General features: G+C 42.1%; 2 protein-coding genes across 7 annotated transcripts in view; both read left to right on the forward strand.

Moving 5' to 3' along the window:
* The first annotated feature begins 24 nt into the window (after window positions 1-24).
* On the forward strand, window positions 25-12,530 carry LOC129836097 (CDK2-associated and cullin domain-containing protein 1-like). Of its 3 annotated transcripts, none has more exons than XM_055901888.1 (10): window positions 25-872; window positions 4,852-4,944; window positions 8,901-9,027; window positions 9,183-9,285; window positions 9,462-9,557; window positions 9,736-9,838; window positions 9,971-10,060; window positions 10,235-10,373; window positions 10,586-10,635; window positions 10,761-12,530. In XM_055901888.1, the coding sequence occupies exons 1-9, from the start codon at window positions 551-553 to the stop codon at window positions 10,617-10,619; spliced, it is 1,107 nt and encodes a 368-aa protein (XP_055757863.1). In that variant the 5' UTR covers window positions 25-550; the 3' UTR covers window positions 10,620-10,635; window positions 10,761-12,530. The 3 variants fall into 3 exon arrangements, with proteins under 3 accessions (XP_055757863.1, XP_055757864.1, XP_055757865.1); XM_055901889.1 differs by having other exon boundaries at window positions 26-872; window positions 10,586-10,629; window positions 10,762-12,530; XM_055901890.1 differs by lacking the exon at window positions 4,852-4,944 and having other exon boundaries at window positions 139-872.
* Window positions 12,531-12,861: 331 nt separating this feature from the next.
* mypn (myopalladin) overlaps window positions 12,862-23,335 on the forward strand; it is a 54,446-nt gene continuing 43,972 nt past the window's right edge. For all 4 annotated transcript variants that reach the window (XM_055901891.1, XM_055901892.1, XM_055901895.1 and 1 more), the window contains exons 1-2: window positions 12,862-13,822; window positions 15,176-16,351. In XM_055901891.1, the coding sequence (XP_055757866.1) occupies window positions 15,177-16,351 (1,175 nt within the window). In that variant the 5' untranslated portion in view covers window positions 12,862-13,822; window position 15,176. The remainder of the gene's footprint in view (window positions 13,823-15,175; window positions 16,352-23,335) is intronic.

A 23,335-nucleotide genomic window follows, 5' to 3' on the forward strand; every position in this document is an offset into this window, starting at 1 on the left:
ACCACTGTCCTTTAAATACGTCAGTCGTTGCTTCAAGCCACACCAGAGATACTTTTGAGCGCGGCACTTGAGAAGAGATTGTGTGACGATTCGTTTAGTAACCGCGTGACGCACCATGACAACGTGAACGCAATTGGTCGACAGTCTGCTTGGTAAGGCGTTACACGTTCCGCCATTCAATTCCAATTTGGATTGCTATCTCCTCCTTTCTATATCTCTGGCTACACCTCGCCATACACTAAACGGCAGAAAACGTACCGCGAAGTCTGTTCAAGAACGTTTTGGGGAAACGACCAAATCGTTCCGCAGTGTAGTTAACGTTCAAGTGAACTGAACGCACCTTGTAGTCATTGCATTATTTTAACTACATTGCCCTTCTGCCCCAGTTCAGGCTCTGCCTAAAAGAAAATACTGCAAAGTGTCGTAAAACAGTTCTCCATGCAGCAGCTAGCGTACACGGTCCAAAGGGATGGTGCTCTAAAAACACTCATTTTCAAATCGAACTTCAAATTCATGAAGATTTTCCTCAAACAACTTGCAAGGCTAAAGCATGGAGGACATGGAAGACGACTGTTTTGTTCTAAATGACGACTACAACCATAACTACTGTGCGAACAGTGCCAGTGGACAAGTCCTCTATCTCGGGAACGAACTGTCAGATGTACCCCAACCCCTATCTATCTCGCCGGTTCTAGCCACGCGAGATGTAGCTGCGCAGGAGAACCACTCAAAGGTTTGTTCCAGTTCCAGCAGCGGTTTAAAGTTCATGGATTCAGACTCGAGCAGCGTGAACAGTGACACCAGCGAGACTGACAGCCCATCGTCGGCTTCCATCGCAGGGAAACTGACCCTGAACTCAGCCTCAAAGTTTCGTAAGTTGAAGGCATCCGCATTAAAAGCGCTAATTATGACAGCCTAATGTTTGTTTATCATGTTTTGGATTGGCATGGCATGGGGATGTAGCTTGCCATGCAATGAAGTTATTGCCATTGCATTGCCTTTGGCCTACCCGTCAGTGGAGTAGTTTGGCTACTGTCAGGGCCTGATATTCACTTTTTTAGCCACTTGTCCTGATTGTTATAGCTGTCCAAAGCTCAAGTCACTTGTCCCCCACCAAAAAAAGGTCTAATACCATGGTCCAAAAAGGTGACAAATTGTGTTGTATGACGCAACGAAGCGCTAAATAACTTTCATTCTGGTATTGACAATGGAAGGCAGTTGATATTTCCTGTCATTGTGGTCTTGAGTAAGGCACTTAACCCCCCCCACAACGTAAAATACTGTACTGGTGGGATACTCTATAAAAACACATTTGATCTGTCAACACTCAAACTGGAGAGCTACTGGGTGTGCAGGCTTTTTATCCATCCCTGCTCAAACACACCAGAGTCAGTTTTATTAAGGTCCTGTTGAGCAGCAGCTTTTTTTTTTTTTACAATGTGGTGTGTTCGAAGCAGGTCTGGAGCAAAAGCCTGCACACCCAGTAGCTCTCCTTGACTCTCCAGGAGGAGGGTTCGCCACCCTGCAAACATTACAATTACAACCAAATACTTGTCTTAATAAAATAATTCCCTCATTCAGTGAACCAGAGATCAAATGGCTAAGATGGGTGAAGTAGCTAACTAAGATGTTTATCTAATTGTAAGGTTAAAATATTCAGTGTTCAGGGGAGATCTTGACAACATAGGAGCAGTGGCGATTTTAGCATGTAAATCTTGGTGGTGGCTTTGCATGCCAGCAAAGCCACAATACATTAGTTGGACTACAACGGTGACAAACGGTGCCCACAAAATGTTAGGGCCTACATAAAGCTGTCCCAACAGCTGCCCAAACACCTTAGCACTGTTACACCTGGCTATCAGCGGAGCCTTGTCTGGCAGCGAAACGGTTCATTCAGCCTCATTTAGTGCCTTTAAAAAAACACAGCTGATATGGCTGACTTGCTTAAACAAATGTGGTTTTTACTGACAATTGAGAGGCAATCTGTAATTTCTATTAGGACGGACGTAGTCAATATAACTATTTGTTCAGCACTTTTGAAAAGTACAGCGAAAGAATTCAGAACATGGGCCGTTCTTATGGTATTCTCCCTGTACACCAAGTCAGAACCGTAGAATAACAAAAAGTGGGCATCTAAGCAGACAATGAAAGCTCTTACAATATTCAATAATGATATTTCTCTAAAACAGGCTATAGGCTACATGTGCACCACCAAGTCAAAACAATAGGCTAAATTATGAAGGGGAAAGGAACCAAATTATTAGGGTGAGGTGCATGGGCAACTAACAGCTTACTACAAAACATACACTTAGTATAACTTTCTTAGCTACAGTATACATATCTCCCTGGCATATTACATCATTTATGCAGCAGCATACAAGACATTTTTGGACTCACCTTGTTGTACTGTGCTCACTTGAACAGGAAGGTGGTGCGGCAGTCCTTCATGGGCAAATTGTGTCATCAAACTTTGTCATCAAAGTCTGTCATTCTCTGGATTTATGGTGCTTTCAAGACAACTGGGAACTCTGAAAAAACAAAGTCCAATCATGACAGTAGTGATCTTCAGGTCAGAGCTCTAGAAAGAGGCCATAGTTCCCGACTTGGAATTCCAAGTTGGATGACCGTTCAAAACGTCTTTTCCCAGTCGGAGTTCCCAGTTGTATTGAACTCACTGAAGTCTGATATTTCCGAGTTTCCAGTTGTTTTGAAAGTGGCAGAAGTCATGCTGGATTGACAGCATGGCCAATGTTGAATGTTGGAAAAGAGACCCTTAACCTGTCTAGGACTGGGGTTCCGCTAGCGGAATAGCGGAACCCCTCACCAACAGCCAATGAAATTGCAGGGCACCAAATTCAATCAACAGAAATCTCATAATTCAATTTTCTCAAACATACAAGTATTGGACACCATTTTAAAGATAAAATTCTCGTTAATCCAACCACAGTGTCCGATTTCAAAAAAGCTTTTCGGCAAAAGCAGAACATGTCATTTATGTTAGGTCACAGAAAGCATACAGCGATTTGCCAAGCAAAGAGAGGAGTCACAAAAAGCAGAAATTGTTAAAATTAATCATTAACCTTTGATATCCTTCATCAGATGACACTCCCGGGACAACATGTTACAGAATACATGTATGTTTTGTTCGATCAAGTTCATATTTATATCCAAAAACCTCAGTTTACATTTGGCTTTGCCTCCAAAACATCCTGTGAATTTGCACAGAGCCACATCAAATCACAGAAATACTCATAATAATCATTAATAAAAGATACAAGTGTTATTTACAGATTTAAAGATATACTTCTCCTTAATGCAACCGCTGTGTCAGATTTCAAAAAAACTTTACGGAAAAAGCAAACCATGCAATAATCTTAGTACAGCGCTCAGAGACCAACACAACCCAAGAAGATATCCGCCATGTTGGAGTCAACATAAGTCAGAAATAGCATTATAAATATTCACTTACCTTTGATGATTTTCGTCAGAATGCACTCCCAGGAATCCCAGTTCCACAATAAATGTTTGATTTGTTCCATAAAGTCCATCATTTGTCCAAATTCCTCCTTGTTGTTCGCGCGTTCAGTACACAGTCTAAACTCACGACGCGTGGGCAGGTCCAGGCAAAAGTTCAGACGAAAAGTCATATTACAGTCCATCGAAACATGTCAAACGAAGTATAGAATCAATCTTTAGGATGTTTTTAACATAAATCTTCAATAATGTTCCAACCAGAGAATTTCTTTGTCTGTAGAAAAGCTATGGAACAGAGCTCGCTCTCACGTGAACGAGCGTCATGAGCTCAAAGCATTCTGCCAGACCTCTGACTCATTCCCCTCTCATTCGGCCCCACTTCACAGTAGAAGCATCAGACAAGGTTCTAAAGACTGACATCTAGTGGAAGCCTTAGGAAGTGCAACATGACCCATATCCCACTGTATCTTCAATAGGGAATGAGTTGAAAAACGACCAACTTCAGATTTCCCACTTCCTTGTTGGATTTTTTCTCAGGTTTTTGCCTGCCATATGAGTTCTGTTATTCTCACAGACATAATTCAAACCGTTTCAGAAACTTCAGAGTGTTTTCTATCCAAATCTACTAATAATATGCAAATATTAGCAACTGGGACTGAGTAGCAGGCAGTTTACTCTGGGCACTGATTTCTTCCAAACCACTCATTGTTGAATTTGCGATTTGCAACTTGTTTATGTCCAATGCCCCAATATGTTATATCTATAATTTCTCTTCATAATTTCTCTTCATATGACAAGGATTGAAAAGGATTTGCTAGTGGATTGTCGTCTTGAATCATGATGATGACTGCTAGCTAAGATTTTGAAAGTATGATGTTGACTTGATTAGTCCAATCAAAGCTACTGTAGATATAATGTGATTTGACGTAATTTTATCTGTGACCACACGTAGTGTCCCCATCAGTGACAGAACACTGAGCCAATCACGGTGCAACTAGAGAACGTTGCCAACCCCTAAGCTCCGTATTTTCCGCTGGCTGCCCCACCACAACAGAAAGCACTGAGCTAGGCTGAAACAACTTAATTTTGGAGCTACCTTACTCACAAACATGGTCTCTTTTTTGCTTTTTTATGCGGCTTTATTAACTCAATGATTATAATTTGTTTTACACTGTTTGCAAACTGATATGTGACATGTATTAATGCCAAAATAACATGCAAAACAGGCAACCCCCTCCCCCAAAATATTTTGCCCAACTGGATGCTCTCAAATGTGCATCTGTAAAAGTTTGGGGCAAAACGGTAGCCGTGGACCAGTCAACTTGTGCGATACAGCTATAATCTGCTTGTCTAACAATGTTTTTTTACTTGCCCCAGGAAGCAGACAAGCGTTAATGACTGTTATGACCTTTGCACCCTATGGTTGGAAGGTCCTTGTTTGGAATCAGTGGTGTAGTGGTGCCTGGAGAAGTGAGTATACAAAATTCACACTAACGGCTCACCCGTCGAAGGAAGAGCTCTGTGGGAAAAGTTCTATGAGCAAAGGTGGCATGTACTCTGAACCACATTTTGGTCCAACCCTAGCCCTCGATCATGACTCTCAGTTCCATTACATTACACATAAGTCATTGGATGAAGGCGTCTTCTGTAGGTGGAGGTTTTAAGAGTGCAAAGTTCAGTCTGAACATTAACATGCAACGCTTTCGGTTTGGTTTTGGAAGCGTAAGGACCTTATCTTTAATATCCCCAATAAATTATTTTCTAAAAACAAAAGGTTAAATTCATACGTACCTTTTTATAGGGTTATGGTTTCCACATGGTCATATTTCCATGTTACAACACTTGTTTTCAGAAGACAGAGTGGACTACCTGTGCTAATTAGCTATCTGCCTCTCTGAACACGTATGTAAATGGAAGACAGACGCCTCAAAGGTGTTGTCACTGAAAAATACTGTCAGCTGCAACTGTGTTAAAACAGTGTACAGTAAGTGTGTATTTGGCTTTTTGTGAAATTCTTTTGATGTGATATGAAAGTAGAGGGATTTATGTTTCAGAACTGTACAGGAATTGAGAATCGATTCAAGTTTAGATGGTTTCCATAGGCAATTTGCCCTTTTAAAGAGGTCATTTAAGGTCATTGGACTAAGGAGTAACTTAACGTTAGGCTCCATTAGTCCAATATTGGGCTATGCCAAACCAAGCTGTACTGTGCAAGTAGGCTAATAGTAGGCCTGCTATTGAAATGGATGTCAACTGAGTGAGAAATACGCATGTTACAGGTTTTTCACTTTTTAAATTTAAAAAAAAAAGATTTTTACTCTGTCACAAGTGCGCATGCACCTAGCACTGTTGTTTGGTTAGCATGTTTCTGCAGTGCGCACGAGATGGAGTTCGCAAAACAAATTGCCAGTGGATTGATGCAAATAATCATGATATCATTCTGGTAGGCATATGCTACATTTGTAGCTAGTTAAAATTAAATTGAGAAGGATTTAAAGAAAGCTTTTCCATCTGACCGAAGACTGTTATAGCCTATAATTAGCATCACTCTTTTTCCTGTTCCTTAATTGTTTGAAACCTGCAGTTTTCACTTCATATTACATGACGTTGGAGAGAAACGGGACAACTTTTTTTCTCCCATAATTACACAATATTTTATGGAAAACAACTTATATCCAGTGCATTTGGGAAGTATTCAGACCCCTTGACCGTTTCCACATTTTGTTACGTTACAGCCTTATTCTAAAATGGATAAAGTAAAAATCCACAACAATCTACACAATACCCCATTATGACAAAGCGAAAATAGGTTTTTGGGAAATTTTGCAAATGTATTAAAAATGGAAATGTCAGATTTACATAAATATTCAGACCCTTTGCTATGAGACTCGAAATTGAGCTCAGGTGCATCCTGTTTCCATTGATCATCCTTGAGATGTTTTTACAACTTGATTGGAGTCCGCCTGTGGTAAATTCAATTGATTGGACATGATTTGGAAAGGCACACACCTGTCTATATATAAGGACCCACTGTTGACAGTGCATGTCAGAGCAAAAACCAAGCCATGAGTTTGAAGAAATTGTCCGTAGAGATAGGATTGTGTCCGAGGCACAGATCTGGGGAAGGGTACCAAAAAATATCTGCAGCATTGAATGTCCCCAAGAGCACAGTGGCCTCCATCATTCATACATGGAAGAAGTTTGGAAGAAGACTAGGAGGAAGAGTCTTCCTAGAGCTGGCCGCCCTGCAAAACTGAGCAATCGGGGGAGAAGTGCCTTGGTCAGGGAGGTGACCAAGAGCCTGATGGTCACTGATAGAGCTCCAGAGTTCCTCTGTGGAGATGGGAGAACCTTCCAGATGGATAACCATCACTGCAGCACTCCACCAATCAGGCCTTTATGGTAGAGTGGCCAGACAGAAGCCACTCTTCAAGAAAAGGCACACGACAGCCTATTGGAGTTTGCCAAAAGCCACCTAAAGTACTCTGACCATGACAAACAAGATTATCTGGTCTGTTGAAACCAAGATTGAACTCTTTGGCCTGAATGCCAAGTTTCATGTCTGTAGTAACCAAAGTATTAAATAAATTTAAATATAGTTTATTCAAAGTAGACACCCTTTCCCTTAATGACAGCTTTGCACACTCTTGGCATTCTCTCAACCAGCTTCATGAGGTAGTCACCTGGAATGCATTTCAATTCACAGCTGTGCCTTTTTAAAAGTTAATTTGTGGAATTTCTTTCCTTCTTAATGCGTTTGAGCCAATCAGTTGTGGTGTGACAAGGTAGGGGTGGTTTACAGAAGATAGCCCTATTTGGTTAAAGACCAAGTCCATATTATGGCAAGAACAGCTCAAACACATTTCAACATCAACTGTTCAGAGGAGACTGCATGAATCAGGCTTTCATGGTCAAATTACCGTTAAGAAACCACTACTGAAGGACACCAATAATAAGAAGAAACTTGCTTGGGCCAAGAAACACGGGCAATGGACCTTAGACTGGTGGAAATCTGTTAATTGGTTCCAACTGCCGTGTCTTTGTTAGACGCAGAGTACAGTGGGCGAACAGATGATCTCTGCATGTGTGGTTCCCACCGTGAAGCGAGGAGGTGGTGTGATTGTGTCGGGTTGCTTTGCTGGTGACACTGTCAGTGATTTATTTAGAATTCAAGGCACACTTAACCAGCATGACTATTACAGCATTCTGCAGCGATAAGCCATCCCATCTGGTTTCTGCTTAGTGGGACTGTCATTTGATTTTCAACAAGACAATAACCCAAAACACACCTCCAGGTTGTGTAAGGGCTATTTGACCAAGGAGAGTGATGGAGTGCTGCATCAAATGACCTGGTCTCCACAATCACCCGACCTCAACTCAATTGAGATGGTTTTGCATGAGTTGGACCGCGGAGTGAAGGAAAAGCAACCAGCAAGTGCTCAGCATATATGGGAACTCCTTCAAGACTGTTGGTTAAGCATTCCAGGTGAAGCTGGTTGAGAGAATGCCAAGAGTGTGCAAAGCTGACATCTATATAAAGAAAAAGCCTTGAACGAGTAGGTGTGTCCAAACTTTTGACTAATACTGTATGTAATTGTGATATTTTATTATTATTTATTTTTTTACATTTGCAAACTATTCTAAAAGCCTGTTTTTGCTTTTTCATTGTGAGGTATTGGGTATAGATTGAGATAATTAAAAAAACAAATCAGTTTTAAATAGGGCTGTAACGTAACAAATTGTGGAAAAAGTCAAGGGGTCTGAATACTTTCCGAATGCAACGTATGTCCTCCACCATTAGCAAATGTAATTACATTTCTAGGGTAAAGGAGTTGAAATGAAATGGACTGAACAGAACTACTGCAATGTTACTCTTGTACTTGCCTGCTCGGTGGGAGTAACAGACAGTTACAGTAACAGTCTTATCTCCATGTTTCTGGTTTCTAATGCTTGTTACTTTCAACAAATGTACTATCAGCCATAATTTCATGTTCGTGTCAATTTGAATAATCAATGCTATAGATTCAAAATATATGAAAATGAACCATGCGTCAACATCGCAATGTTGCGCAACTACAATATTTGGCCTTACAATATTAATCAGACTTAAATGGATCACATTATAGTGTTACAGCTATATTAACCATTTTTTTATGGGAATGTAGTGATGGTTTTCACCATTTTCAATTACTATTAATGCTTAGCCCTACCAATCAGGTGCGCTCTAGCTGTCCTTGTCATGCGCGCTCCTCGTGTCTTGATAGCATAAACATATTTATTCTCTTCGCGAACGGCAAACTCATGCTTCTAACATTTCCATGGCTTGACATATAAAGTAATTGACCCCCATAATCATCAAGATATATATTTTTAACGGCTCAAGTTGTTGTGAAAAATAACCTCCTCTTTATCATTGTGTGGTTCAGTAATGAATGCAATGACCGAAGAGGACTATAGAACCACGTACTGGCCGAACCTGGAGAAAGCCATTGACCACCTGCTAATACAAAACCCCATGGACCACATGTCCATTTCATACGAGCAGATCTACAGGTGAGACTCAAACAGTGTGACTGTGTTGATTTCTTATGTAGCTTGGAAAGAAATGAACACAATGAACTGCCGTACTCATGTTTGAGACCTTAGAGGGGAGACGTTGCAATTAGTCCGTTTTTTTTTTAATAGTTATTTTTCTTTCCCTATTTCAGTTGTGTGTACAAGTGTGTTTGTCAACAGCACTCTGAGCTACTGTACAAAGACTTGATGCTGAAGATTACTACCCATCTTCGACAAGTCTCTTCTGATCTTCAAGTAAGTGAAAACATAGAACCTGGGTTCTATTTACCATACTGTACCAAAAAGGTTTGCAATGGAAAACAAAACAAAAATGTTGTTTGTACAGATAGTATCTCCTGTTTCACGCCATAAAAGTGCGTAATAACCTGATAAGTAAATTAACACTGATATTTTTTTCCACTTGTTATCAGATTAGTCCACCAGGGAATTTCATTGAGAATTTCAACATTGCTCTGACTCGGTACACAGATGCGCTTCAATGCATTGTTCCCGTATTCATCTACATGGTATGTATCCATATAAGCTGCTCATCTTTGGAATATGCCTTACATTAGATCTCTTTGGGCCAGTTTCCCGGATACAGATGAATCCTACTCAGGATCAGAACATTACGGATCAGAACAGACCGTAATCATATACCGGTACTCCTTTCATACAAGCATGTTTTTCTTCCTGATTTCTAAGAATAAGTTCTACATTGAAACGAAGCTAAACCGAGACCTGCGAGAAGATCTCATGAAGCTTTTCACCGATCATGTTGCAGAAAAACATGTGAACGCGTTAATACGTGAGTACAGTGGACTGGCGAACTGACACCACGCCTTGCAATCCAGACCCCAAACTATTTAGCGTACCACTCATCTTTTAAAATTGCGTTGTTGATAATGATCTTTTCTTTTTTTCTCTGTTTTTCCTTTAGCTCTTCTCCTCGAAGCCCATTCCATGCCTTTTCAAGTCAGACCTTCAACAATGGCTAGTGTGGTCAAAGGCCTGTATACTCTTTGGCCCGGTGAGCGCTCTCTCTGTCTTTATTCAAATGCTACAGCACATGCTGCCAACGAAATAGTTTCATCCACTTGTAAAATGATGTTTAACTACTGTACCTGTCAAGCACGATTGTAGAAATATGCATTTGAGCACTATTTGTGGGTCTCCCACAATGACTATTGGCTACCTGTTTCAGATTGGGCACATTTAGCCCCAGCTCTCTTCTCTGGATTCATTCCTCAAATCAACCCGCCAACAGTGGAATCCCAGCTGTCTGACTATGCTGCTCGTGACCAGAAACTACAAATGGAGCTATCTCTGAATGGTTTTCCCAGGTGAGTGTTATAAGTCAGAGTTTAGCGAAAAACAAAGGACCTCCCACCAGGGTTGTGTTCATTAGGAAAACGTTTTGCCCCGGAAAACAAAAATGAGCGTTTCTTATTAGACAAGTTCAGATGGTGCATCCCCATTTCGGACCATTTTCTTCTGTTGTGTCCCAAATGAACACAGCCCTGGTTTTTGATTAAGCTTTCTTTTTGTTTTGCAGAGGTGACCAGTCTCGCAAGAGAGCCAGCGAGTAGTCTGCATAGAGTAAGGGGGATGCATACTATTGCTTGCTATTGACTTTAAAAATGTAACTTTATTTGCATCATAATTCATAATCAGGCGTATTGAAAAAAATATGTACACAAATATGAATAACTGTGGTTTTTTGTGTTGCAGATGCTCTGACCGTTAGCGACCTGGTTCAACCCAAATTGACAAAACACTGTGAATGATGGAAGATTCTCTGATGCTGTGTGAATTGGGTGAGCGTAAGCATGGGCTCATTTTTGACCCACGAGTTGTAGTGGACACGGTTTCTTTGCCTCTTCTGAAAAGCACAGTGAGTTCATGATGGTGCATCATTGTTCTTTCAGTTTTTGATGGTAAATTAATCTTCATTATTGCTAAGATACTATGAGGTTTAATGGGTTTGTTCTTATTTTTCCATTAAAGTGTGCCTTCTACTCTGCTTTGTTGGGATATTCAAGTTGCCTAACCGATGCCATTTTAGGCTCCCGAGTGGCGCAGCGGTCTATGGCACTGCATCTCAGTGCTAGAGGCGTCACTACAGACCTGGTTCGATTCCAGGCTGTGTCACAACCGGCCGCGATTGGGAGTCCCATAGGGCGGCGCACAATTGGCCCAGCGTCGTCCGGGTTTGGGCTTGGCCGGGGTAAGCCGTCATTGTAAATTAGAATATGTTCTTAACTGACTTGCCTAGTTAAATAAAGGTTAAATAAAAAATATATAAAAAAAACATGTGGATGGGCATGAATCCCAGTTTGACCACATATTGTATACTGTGTCGATCATCGTTCGTGTTCATTAGGGCATGCAGCGCAAAAAAAAAATACAAATATATTTTACAATGGAAAACTAAAAGGATCTTTTCTGATTGGACAAATCTAGGTAGTCCCTCCCTTATCCATTTTTTTTTCTTTTTTTCTTTTTGTTCCTAATGAACATGGCCCTGATCTCTAACCAGAACCACCCGGATCTCTTATTGGTCTTATTGATCTGATTGAGTAACTGACAGTCTGCTGCTGCTCCTATTCCTCATTTGTTGTTGTGTAGAACACTTGATATCTGTCTCTTGTTTAACTAATATTGTGTCTCTTTTGTATCAGTCAGGTCTGTCTTGATTCTCCCCAGTGATTTTTAAGCTAAAGGGGCTTGTCTTTAATCTCGGCACACAACTAAATGTCCCGCTAGTCGACTTAACATTTTAAATGTCTATCATGGCAACTTTAAACCAATCCACCTCCAAGTCTTGTTCATCTGGAACTTACAGAATAAAATATGGCCGGCATAACATAGGATTTCTACACAAACGGTACAAACAGCAACAATGCATGTTCCGTTACATTTTGAGTAAAGTTTAAGTTATAACTGAAAAGGTTGTGTAGGTAATACTTTTTTTTAAAGGATTTACATTTCGCTTTTATTGAGTTGTTGTCGAACCAAATCCTATTTGCCAAGCATGCTACAAGATGATTGACAATGTTTTTCTTCCCTGTTATTAAAAGTTGCATTGAGACTCCACAAATGATGGCGTCAGTCTACCCATGTTGCTGCTGTATCTGGGTTCGCCTGCGCATTATATCAAGTCACTGAGCCAATTGATTCCAATCAAATTTTGAACGTGTTGTGAATTTTGTTACAGTGATGATGTCAAATGATGTACAGTAGGTGGATGTCGAATGGTCCCTCTGTTCTCTCAAGTTGCCCAGACGATGTAAACAGATCCAGTCACGGTGTGACGGTCAATTTGACCTTTGTTACATGTTTATGTTGAATGAAAGGATTTGATACAGCTCTTTGCACTGTTTTAAGTGTAATGTGACGCTCGAGCTTGCTTGTGATTGTTCTCCTGTGAGGATGTTGGAGATGACTCACTCATTGTCTTATGTGCAGTTTTGCTTTCAATAAACAAATCTTGAAAATGATGTATATTATCACCTGTGGAATCACTGGGGTTTGGTGGGATCTTGTGGGCGGAGTAATGATGGACTAAGGACACCAGGCAGAGGCAGAGTTTCTCTTAAGTTAATTAGTACTGTGAATAAAGGCTTTTTGCTGACAGGCTTAAACAATGCAGGAGAAAGGAGGAAATCAACACAGGATCAACACAGGATACTCGGATGTGCCCAATTATACTTTTCTTTGTTTTGTTCATTTAATGCATGTCTGAGTTGAGTGATGCAGTATAGATACACTGAGTATACAAAACATTAGGAACACCTGCTCTTTCCATGATATGCACTGACCAGGTGAATGCTATGATCCCTTATTAAATCCACTTCAATCAGTGTAGATCAAGGGGAGTAGGCGGGTTAAAGAAGGACTTTTAAGCCTTGCGACATGGGTTGTATATGTGTGCCATTCAGAGGGTGAATGGGCAAGTAGTTGCCAGGTGCACCAGTTAGAGCGTGTCAAGAACTGCTCCGCTGCTGGGTTTTTCACAACAGTTTCCTGTGTGTATCAAGAATGGTCCCCCACCCAAAGGACATCCAGCCAACTTGACATAAATGTGGGAAGCATTTGAGTCGATATGGGCCACCATCCCTGTGGAACGCTTTCGACACCTTGTAAAGTCCTTTCCCCGACAAATTGATGCTGTTCTGAGGGCAAAAGGGGGTGCAACTCAATATTAGGAAGGGGTTTTGAATGTTTTGTCAACTCAGTGTATATAATCATTAGGAAGTCATAGTCATGAGATCAAATATAGAGTGGTGGGGCTCTATGATAATGCCTGTTCAACTAGTTCACCAAGAGCACTTTGTTAATAAACAGCAGTAATCTGCTGGTTAACATTAGTGTGTCGGAGTCTCAACAAGGAGCTTCTAATTCGGTAGAGTGGCTGTGCTTTGACAGACTACTGTATGTGCTGCCGGAGGAGGGATTCCTTTCCAGAACGCCTCCACTGGCCAATGAGCTTAGACGCCACCCAGACACATGGTCCAGGCCACCCCAAAATAACCTGCGACGAGTGCACTCACAAATGTTATTACTTTTACTGGTGACAGGTTGCCCTAGCTACTCGCCTCCATATTTCCCAGTAAACTCCAAGGTTAACTCTGCTCAAGTAATTGGGAAGCCGGCCGGGGCAGCTGCCGCTTGTGTTCACATTTTCCCAGGTGGCCACCACCGGAAGACCAGAATCCCCTCTCTTTGAGCAAAGGTGCGCTCCGAGGATTACCACAAGCTCCAGCCGGGGCCCGCTGGGGTTTATTTGAAGGTAAAACTCCCAACCCCTGTTACCTGTCATTCATAGTGTCCTATTGACTGTCGTTTGGGTTCATACATCATCACAGTAAACTCTCAGCAAGTTTCACATAGACCCACTTCATTAGGCAAGCATGGGCGTAAGGCGTTATATTATTGATTTTGAAGTGACTGTTACGTTTGAATAATTCTACCATGAACCTGGGTGGGTATTGTTGCTTTTTCTCAGTGTTCAGTGTCTCCCTCATAAACTCAAAAAAAATGATTTGGTTGTGTCATTAGATTTTTTTGGTAAGTGATCAAATCCTTGTTGAGTGCACAGACGATGAGGATAACAGTTTTTTTCTTGATTTTGTTCGTGTAAACTGAGCCCTTACTATAATTAGATATGACTTGGGGGGGGGGGCTTGGAGGCTGTTTGCAAAGGATTAATGTACACAACAGCTGTGGCTGCAAGTCTGTTGGAAGGGGCATTGCTGCCTCTCTTAATTGCGCAGATTTGAGTGTCAGTAGCATCTGTGTACCCTATCCCGTTTCTGGATTCAATAACTACTTGGAGCTAGTGTCAAAAAGCTTTTTAAAGGCTGGGCATGAAGGAAAATGATGTCTTAAACGCACCGAAAGTAGCTATGCTTATCCAAGTTGGGTGAGATCCAATGTCCATGCATGAAACTATTCTCTGTCTGGGGCCACAAGAGGTTTAAGGTGTTTTGAAATGAAAATGCTATTTTAATAGGTATCAAATGCATTGTGGTTTATCACTGGGTTGAAACACTTTGGCAGGCTTTTATTATTATTCAAATGGGTGTGATTACTCTAGACTAGGGTCTAGTGTTTGTTTTTCTTTTGGTAATGAATAATGAAACAAGATATGTTGTATGTCATTGAAACAATTAGTCATATTGACCAATTGCACTCACTAGTCAGGTTTGTAGCTGTGCCCTAACTACAAGCCATGTGGCTGCTTGCTGATTTTGTGAAAGAATTATGACCCCACGAAAGTTAAGCCTAGCAAACCGACTCCAAAGAATGACACTGTATGTCAACAGGTTTTGTGGGGGTGGCATTTGTGCATGGGGTGCTGTGAATTTCCATTGCAATTGAAAGAGAAAGGTAGTAATGCAGAAGCGCATCCTAAAATAGGAACGTTTTATGACCAACAAGTGGGCTACACATTGTTATTCTTATTGAGATTACTTCCAAAGTATTCGGTGATCTTACCAACATGTCATTCTTTCTGTCAAATATTGAATTCATGGGAGAAGCATTGACTGAACTAATTGAAATTATACTGTTTCACAGGGGGAATAAAAATATACACTGATACACTAAAATAAACCGTTTAAACCCTTTTATTTCCCCACAGAATGCAAGAGAACAGTGTGGACCAGCCTACATCATTATCTCAGCTCTTGAGAGAGAACTACTTGGCCGAAGCACGAGCACACCAGAGACACAGCGAGATGAGTCGTTCCGACTCCTCCTCACGGCGCCTGGTCTACGGGCCCCTCAAAGGCAAGATGGCGGACTCTGCGGGGCTGGACGAGCCGCAACACCAGCTCCCAGACCTCTCAGCCTTCCTGAGTCAGGAAGAACTGGATAAGAGTGTTAACCTGGCCTGTCAGGCTATCGGACCCGAGGCCTGCGAAGAGAGGTCAGATGTCAAGGCCTCCCCCTCTGCCACCTCCGCCGCATCCGACACTCCCGACACCCAGCCTGATCCGGAATTAAAAGAACCCCTACCAACACACCCGACATTCTTGCCAGAGAGACGGCCATACCCACCTCTGTCCCTCCAGGATGATGCTATAAGGACAGACGAACAGATATATCAGCCGTCCCAATCGTCCATCCAGGACAACTCGATGAGGATAGACAGACAGTCGTTCCCACCGTCCATCATCCAAGATATTGCGATGAAGAACTACCGGGAGGACATTAAGAGACCAGGGACTGGGGGGAGGAACACCCCGGCGTTCGGCCTGGAGAACCAGTCCAAGAAGGAGTTCCTCAACAAGGCAGCGGACTTCATCGAGGAGCTCTCCTCTCTGTTCAAGGCAAACAGCTCCAAAAGGATACGGCCCCGATCATGCAAAGCTCATAGGAGCAGAGCCAACAAGGGCCAAGCCGATGGGAGCATTTACTCCCTGAACGCAGACGACAGGGAACGGCCCATTCTTCTCCAAGACTTCGAAATGGAGATGGAGAGGCCTGCTAATCCCTTCTGCATTCAGCCGCCAGAGGTCCAAGGTTTGGACATGGGACCGGGATATGGGCACGCTGACTTCCCAATGCTGGACTGCAGGACTACTGAGGAGCAGTATGATGACTCTGAGGTGCTGGAGGCGGATGAAGTGGATGAGGCTGAGAGCCCTGCCCTGGTGGAGCCTGCCTTGGTGGAGATCACCCCTGGAGTGTACACAGCCGACCCCATCTGTGAGCCCCCTCACTTCATCCAGAAACTGAAAAGCAGGGAGGTGTCGGAGGGCAGCAAGGTCCAGCTGGACTGCATTGTTCGAGGACTACCCACGCCCGAAGTCCGGTAAGGCGAAACCAAACGTTCAAACTCATCGTCACAATTTTTTTATATTTTTTTTACATTTATCTCTATTTTTCAACATACTCTCAACATCTCAACATACTCTCTCATACTCTCACATACTCTCTCTGTAGGGCCAGGAGAAACTGCCATCCACAGTTCAAATTTGTTAAAATAGCCATTTCTAACTTTAGCTAACTTTAGCCAATTATATCTGGAGAACAATGTGAGTTACAGTGGCTAAAGTTAGCTTAAGTTAGCAGTGACTTTTGTAACGAATCTGAACAGTTGATGAAACGTTATCCTAGCCCCATAGACTACTTTCAGGTTAAGTGGGAAAATATAGATTAGTAAAAAAAAAAAAAAAAGTGAAAATGTACTGTAAACTCGGGTAGTACTTTGGTAGTAGTACACAAGGTTGTACACAAGGTGGTAGTACACACGTTTTATTGTGATTTACTAGCTAGCTGATTTGAATGCCCCATGCTTTCCCCGGGAGGTGGATCTGATCTTGCAGTCTCTCTGAAACGATTCTAAATTTGCTTCATTGAAATGTAATACCATGAGAAGGCAGCCGGTGAGTCAGTGTGGTCAGCAAGCACATATGAGCCTTAAAACAGGCGATTACTCACCACATAGCAGGATCTGAGTACAAATGGGTTATTTTACTGTTGAAGACATAATCTAAATGGACATATGAAAGAAGTACAGGATCGAGGGTGAGTGAGCAATATGATGTAAAGTGGCCCAAGTTTGATATTCAAAATGTTGTTGACATTGTCAGATAGGAACACTCCAGTATTTTTCTGGAGTACTTATTCAACACATTTAGAAAAGTATGTATGTATTTTGTTTCTAAGAAAAGAAGGACAATAAGAAAAGCACTTCTTATAGGTATTTTGTCAATTGTAAACAGACAAGCAAACAATAATATTTGCTTGTTTGGGCTTGAATTTGAATGCAAATATTCAAATATGCCTCCCCACTGGGCACACAACTGGTTGAATCACAATTTCAATGAAATGGTTGAATTTGACAACTGTGGATCAGTACATCTCTGATACTGAGCTAGTATTTACAGTATACACTCATTTAAAAATGCCGATTTCTCCAACTCCTCCTGTTTATAGGTGCCCCTGTTTGTGTATTTTGTTTTATGTCTGGAACATTAGATCATAGCAGTGTTTGTGTTCCACTATGTTCCAGTATGTTCCAGTATGTGTACGCAGCACTCTAAATGCCAATGGGTTTTATCAGCACATAACAATGTTCTTAAATATCTGAACACAGATTGTGGCCTATTTGCCAAGAAATAACAGAAGAGCGATTCCTGCATTATGGACATTACATTTGCATGCAAAATCACAACTTTAATGTCTCACAGAATGTGCAAACGAAATATAAATGTGCGTGTCTATGGAACTCTTTGGTGGGAGTACATTTCCCCCAAAAACAGACTTCTAAGTAATGGCATGTTGTAGAAATGAAGCAAATAAGAAGCATCGTGGATGTTACATGAAATGGGCAAGCTTTTTGGGGAGACTGAGCATATAAACAGGAGTCTGAATTTGTAAGTCTTAGGTCAAAACATGGATATAGCCATGTTGAAGGAAAGGTTTGGCTGAACACAAGAACAAAAATTTGGAAAATATTGTTATTTCCATTATTACTTTACAGAGGAAAAAAAGACTGTTACTGGATCTTACACCCTCCGTTATGGATGTTACAGAGTCTGAAATAGACATTTAAATCTTAAACGTTTCTTGATCAAAATCTATCATGACACATTTGTTGTCATTTGGAATGTTCTTAAAAGGTCAACAGAAGGCATAGTACATTAGGATTACATAATTACAGGTAGCCTGACGGCAGGTAGCCGAGTGGTTGAGAGCGTTGTGCCAGTAACCAAAAGGTTGCTGGTTTGAATCCACGAGCCGACTAGGTGAAAAATCGGTCTGTGCCCTTGTGCAAGGCACTTAACCCTAGTGGGTCTGATAAGAGCATCTGCTGAATGACTAAAATGTTAAAATGTAGCCTTGATAGTATACAAGGCCAGTCACCACACCCTGACTGGTAAAACAGTTCTTATCTTATATATGCACTACAGTTCAAAAGTTTGGGGTCACTTAGAAATGTCCTTGTTTTTTAAAGAAAAGCACATCTTTTGTCCATTAAAATAACATCAAATTGATCAGAAATGCAGTGTAGACATTGTTAATGTTGTAAATGACTATTGTAGCTGGAAACGGCAGATTGTTTCATGGAATGTCTGCATAGGCGTGCAGAGGCCCATTATCAGCAACCATCACTCTTGTGTTCCAATGGCACATTGTGTTAGCTAATCCAAGTTTATAATTTTAAAAGGCTGATTGATCGTTAGAAAACCCTTTTGCAATTATGTTAGCACAGCTGAAAACTGTTGTTCTGATTAAAGAAGCAATAAAACTGTCCTTCTTTAGACTAGTTGAGTATCTGGAGCATCAGTATTTGTGGGTTCGATTACAGGCTCAAAATGACCAGAAACAAAGACCTTTCTTCTGAAACTTGTCAGTCTATTCTTGTTCTGAGAAATCAAGGCTATTCCATGCGAGAAATTGCCAAGAAACTGAAGATCTCGTACAACGCTGTGTACTACTCCCTTCACAGAACAGTGCAAACTGTCTTTAACCAGAATAGAAAGAGGAGTGGGAGGCCCCGGTGCACAACTGAGCAAGAGGACAAGTACATTAGAGTGTCTAGTCCTCAACTGGCAGCTTCATTAAATAGTACCCGCAAAACACCAGTCTCAACGTCAACAGTGAAGAGGCGACTCCGGGATGCTGGCCTTCTAGTCAGAGTTGCAAAGAAAATGCCATATCTTAGACTAGCCAATAAAAAGAAAAGATTAAGATGGGCAAAAGAACACAGACACTGGACAGAGGAACTCTGTCTAGATGGCCAGCATGCCGGAGTCGCCTCTTCACTGTTGACGTTGAGACTGGTGTTTTGCGGTTACTATTTAATGAAGCTGCCAGTTGAGGACTTGTGAGGCATCTGTTTCTCAAACTAGACACTCTAATGTACTTGTCCTCTTGCTCAGTTGTGCACCGGGGCCTCCCACTCTTCTTTCTATTCTGGTTAAAGCCAGTTTGCGCTGTTCTGTGAAGGGAGTAGTACACAGTGTGGTTTCATTTGGAATTTACTCCCTTTTTTACTTAGGCATGCTCAGGTTGAACTTCTCACGGAATCACCGTGGTGGAATGTGGTATAGTAGTTTGAACAGTTGTCAGGGTTTAAACGATGGACTACATTCCTGCTTGAATTGATATACAAACACAGGAGTTCACCCGAGAGGTCAGGAAAAAGTGTGGGCTGGCTGAAGGTCTCACTGGACAATGCTAACCTATTGACACGCTCCTGTCACTGTAACCTGGTCTCAGAACATTTCGTACTATTCAGAGACACTCCATTTAGTACTTTATGTTACGTTTTGTATGGTACAATATGTACTAATATGTGGATGTCCATCACCCATTTCGTATGATATGTTACCAATTACAATTTGTATTGTATGTTACGAATTGGCAAAAGGTATGATATTTTACGAATTGGAAAAACGTACAATATGTTACGAATTTGCAAAACGTATGATATGTTATGAATTCTATCTAGTTGGATAACGTTAGATAGGCTAGGGGTTAGGGGTTAGAGTTAAGTTTAGGAGTTAGGTTAAAGGGTGAAGATTAGAGCGGCTGCAAACCCAACGTGTGCTCGCATGCTCCCTAAAAATACGTTTGCTTAAAAAAATGTGAGAAAGTGGAAATATTACCCCGGGACAGTAGAGGGCGATGTGCTGGTAATAGCCATCTACAGCCGAACAAGGAAGTGACTACACACCCAAACAAGGATGACGTGTTTTCCTGGGAGATGCAGCTTTCCAGGTATGTTGATAATATAATGTTGCAATCAATTTCACTTTTTCGGTTTCTAATTTCCCTTGTTACTGCATACATGTATGCTCCTCTATATGAGAAGTGCTATTTTATCAAGGCTTTTTGAATTTGGTTCTTGGAAAATTGTATGTTTTTGGTTACCAAATACGGTATATATATCTGACATATATATATGTAATCTCTTATTACCTGTCCATCTCAATAAACCTGGGCGTACCTGGAACTACCACCACTCTCGTTGACGGAGAGTCAGAGAATGCATTCGGCATCATGGCTGCAAGGATGAGGATTCTCGATGGACGCACAGACTCAGTTCTTTGTAGAGTTTTAATCTTGTTAATACAATGAAACCTGATTCTGAGACGTCTCAGTGTGCAGTGATTGAGATTAGATTGAACTACACCACAAGTAGAAGACAGCCTGTAAAGTCTGTGGCACACAGCTATTATATACAGTGTCACACTTGATGTTCAAATACAATGCATTGTTCAAAGAGAATGCATTGAAACACCTTGTATTGAGATGAAGAAATGAAAATAGCTTTTTCAGCACACAAATAAACCTTTATTGTTGCTTCTGAAAGTAAACCACGATACATAAGTGTCTGCTGAGAACAGACATGTAAAGAAGTGTCTATGGAATAAAATGTGTAGTTACAAATATTTCCTCCCTGGGTTCTTTGTGTACCTACGACCCAATCTTCGGGCTTCCCAAGAGGAATCGGCAGCGATAAAGAGGCAGAAGAGTTGGCATCTTGGTGAGACTAAGGCAAAAGGGAAAACCATCCACCGCTTCCCTCCATTCTATTGGCCAGTCACTTGATAATAAGATGGATGACCTCCGATCACACATTTGCTATCAACTGGACTTTCGTAACTGCAATATTCTTTCAGTTTTTCTGAAAGATACCCCCTATAACTATCCAACTCGATGGATTCTCCATTCGCCGAGCAGACAGGACAATGGATTCAGGGAAATCCAGAGGGGGAAGGGTAAGTTTCTTCATCAACAACAAATGGTGTGCAAACAATAACGCAGTGGAAGTCTCAACCTATTGTTCACCCGTCTTGGGATACACGATGGTCAAATGCTGACCCTTCTACCTCCCGATAGAGTTTTCATCTGTTATCGTGACTGCTGTATATATTCCACCTAAGGACAACAACAAGATGGCACTTAACAAACTGTACGAAGCTATAAACAAGAAGGAAACCAAGCACCCGGAGGCTGCTTTTCTTGTTGCCGCTGATTTTAATTCTGCGACACTAAGACACGTGATGCCCACAAGTAGCATACAAGGCCTCCCTCGTCCCCCCTTCAGCAAATCAGATCATGAGTCAATACCCCTGCTTCTTGTTTTCAAACAGAAGCTCAAACAGGACGTATCTGTGTCACGCTCCATAGAGAAATGGTCCACCAAAGCGGAGACTAAGCTGCAGGACTGCTTTGCTAGTGCTGACTGGAATATGTTCCGGAACTCCGCCAATAGCATCAACTAGCTAACCATCTCCATCACGGGCCCCCCCCCCAATGAAAGACCTGGATTCATACAGAGGTACGTGCTAAACTTAAGGACAGAGCTACCGCACACAGGCCTATCACAGCAAACCCAGAGGCAACGGTTGAGAACACAAACGCATACAAGAAGTCCTGCTACAACCTCTGCAGAGCCACCATACAGGCAAAAGGGAAATATATGAACAAAGTGAAATCCTATTACACTGACTCTGACAATCGAAGCATGTGGCAGGGGCTACAGTCCATTACGGATTACAAAGGAAGACCTAGCCGTGATCTGCCCAATGATGCTTCCTCTACCTGACGAATTCAATGCATTTTATGCATGCTTCAACAAAACAACACTGAGCCATGCATGAGGCCCCCTCCTTGTCCCAGAGGACTGGGTGATCTTGCTCTCCGACTTGAGTAAGGCTTTTAATCTGGTCAACACTCGCAAGGCCACAGTGCCGGACCGTATTCCAGGTCGCGTTCTCAGAGCATGCGCAGACCCACTGGCAGGCATCTTCAAAGTAATTTTCAACCTCTCCTTGTCCCAGTCTGTAATCCCCACATCTCAAGCTGACCACCATCATTCCTGTTCAGAAGAATTCTAAGGCTATCTGCCACAATGACTACCGCCCTGTAGCACTCACATCTGTTATTATTCAAGGAGCGTGACACTAACTTGGATGCTTATAAGAAATTCCACTACAAACTCAGATGAGCCATCAAACAGGCAAAGCGTCAATACAGGACCAAGATCGAATCCTACTATGCCGGCTCTGAGGCTCGACAGATGTGGCAGGGCTTGAAAACTAGCATGGATTACAAAGGGAAAACAGACAAGATAAATGCCTTCAATGCTCATTTCGAGGCAAGCATCACTGAACCATGAATGAGAGCACCAGCTGTCCGGACAACTGTGTGATCTCGCTCAAGAACCCCGTGCCAACGTAACCTGCCTAAATTACTATTGTACCATAGCACTCACATCTATAGCCATGAAATGCTTTGAAATGCTGGTCATGGCTCACATCAACACCATCATCCCAGACACACTGAATCCACTCCAATTCGTCTACAACCCCAACAGATCCACAGATAACGCAATCTCTATTGCACTCCACACTCCCCGCACCCACCTGGACAAAAGGAATATTTATGTAAGAATGCTGTTCTTTGACTACAGGGCAGCATTCAACAACAAAGTCCCCCCCAGATCTTCACCAAGCTCAGGGCCCTGGGACTGAACACCTCCCTCTGCAACTGGATCCTGGACTTCCTGAAGGGCCGCCCCCAGGTAGTGAGGGTAGGCAACAATACATCGTCCACGCTGACCATCAACACCGGGGCCCCTCAAGGGTGTGTGCTTAGTCCCCTCCTGTACTCCTGTTCACCCACGACTGCGTGGTCACGCAGAATTCCGACACCATCATCAAGTTTGCTGACAACACGACGGTGGTGGGACTGATCACAGACGATGATGAGGCGTCGGTGATCGATCCCAGTACAGTCGTGGGGGCCAGGTCATCTGATGCAGCACTTCATCACTCTC

Source organism: Salvelinus fontinalis, chromosome 37, assembly GCF_029448725.1.
Source record: "Salvelinus fontinalis isolate EN_2023a chromosome 37, ASM2944872v1, whole genome shotgun sequence".
Taxonomy (NCBI): domain Eukaryota; kingdom Metazoa; phylum Chordata; class Actinopteri; order Salmoniformes; family Salmonidae; genus Salvelinus; species Salvelinus fontinalis.

Coding starts and splice junctions, on each gene's coding strand:
- LOC129836097 (XM_055901888.1), top strand. CDS start 551: ATGGAGGACATGGAAGACGACTGTTTTGTTCTAAATGACGACTACAAC. Junction 873..4,851: donor GAACTCAGCCTCAAAGTTTC/GTAAGTTGAAGG, acceptor TACTTGCCCCAG/GAAGCAGACAAGCGTTAATG. Junction 9,028..9,182: donor TCATACGAGCAGATCTACAG/GTGAGACTCAAA, acceptor TCCCTATTTCAG/TTGTGTGTACAAGTGTGTTT.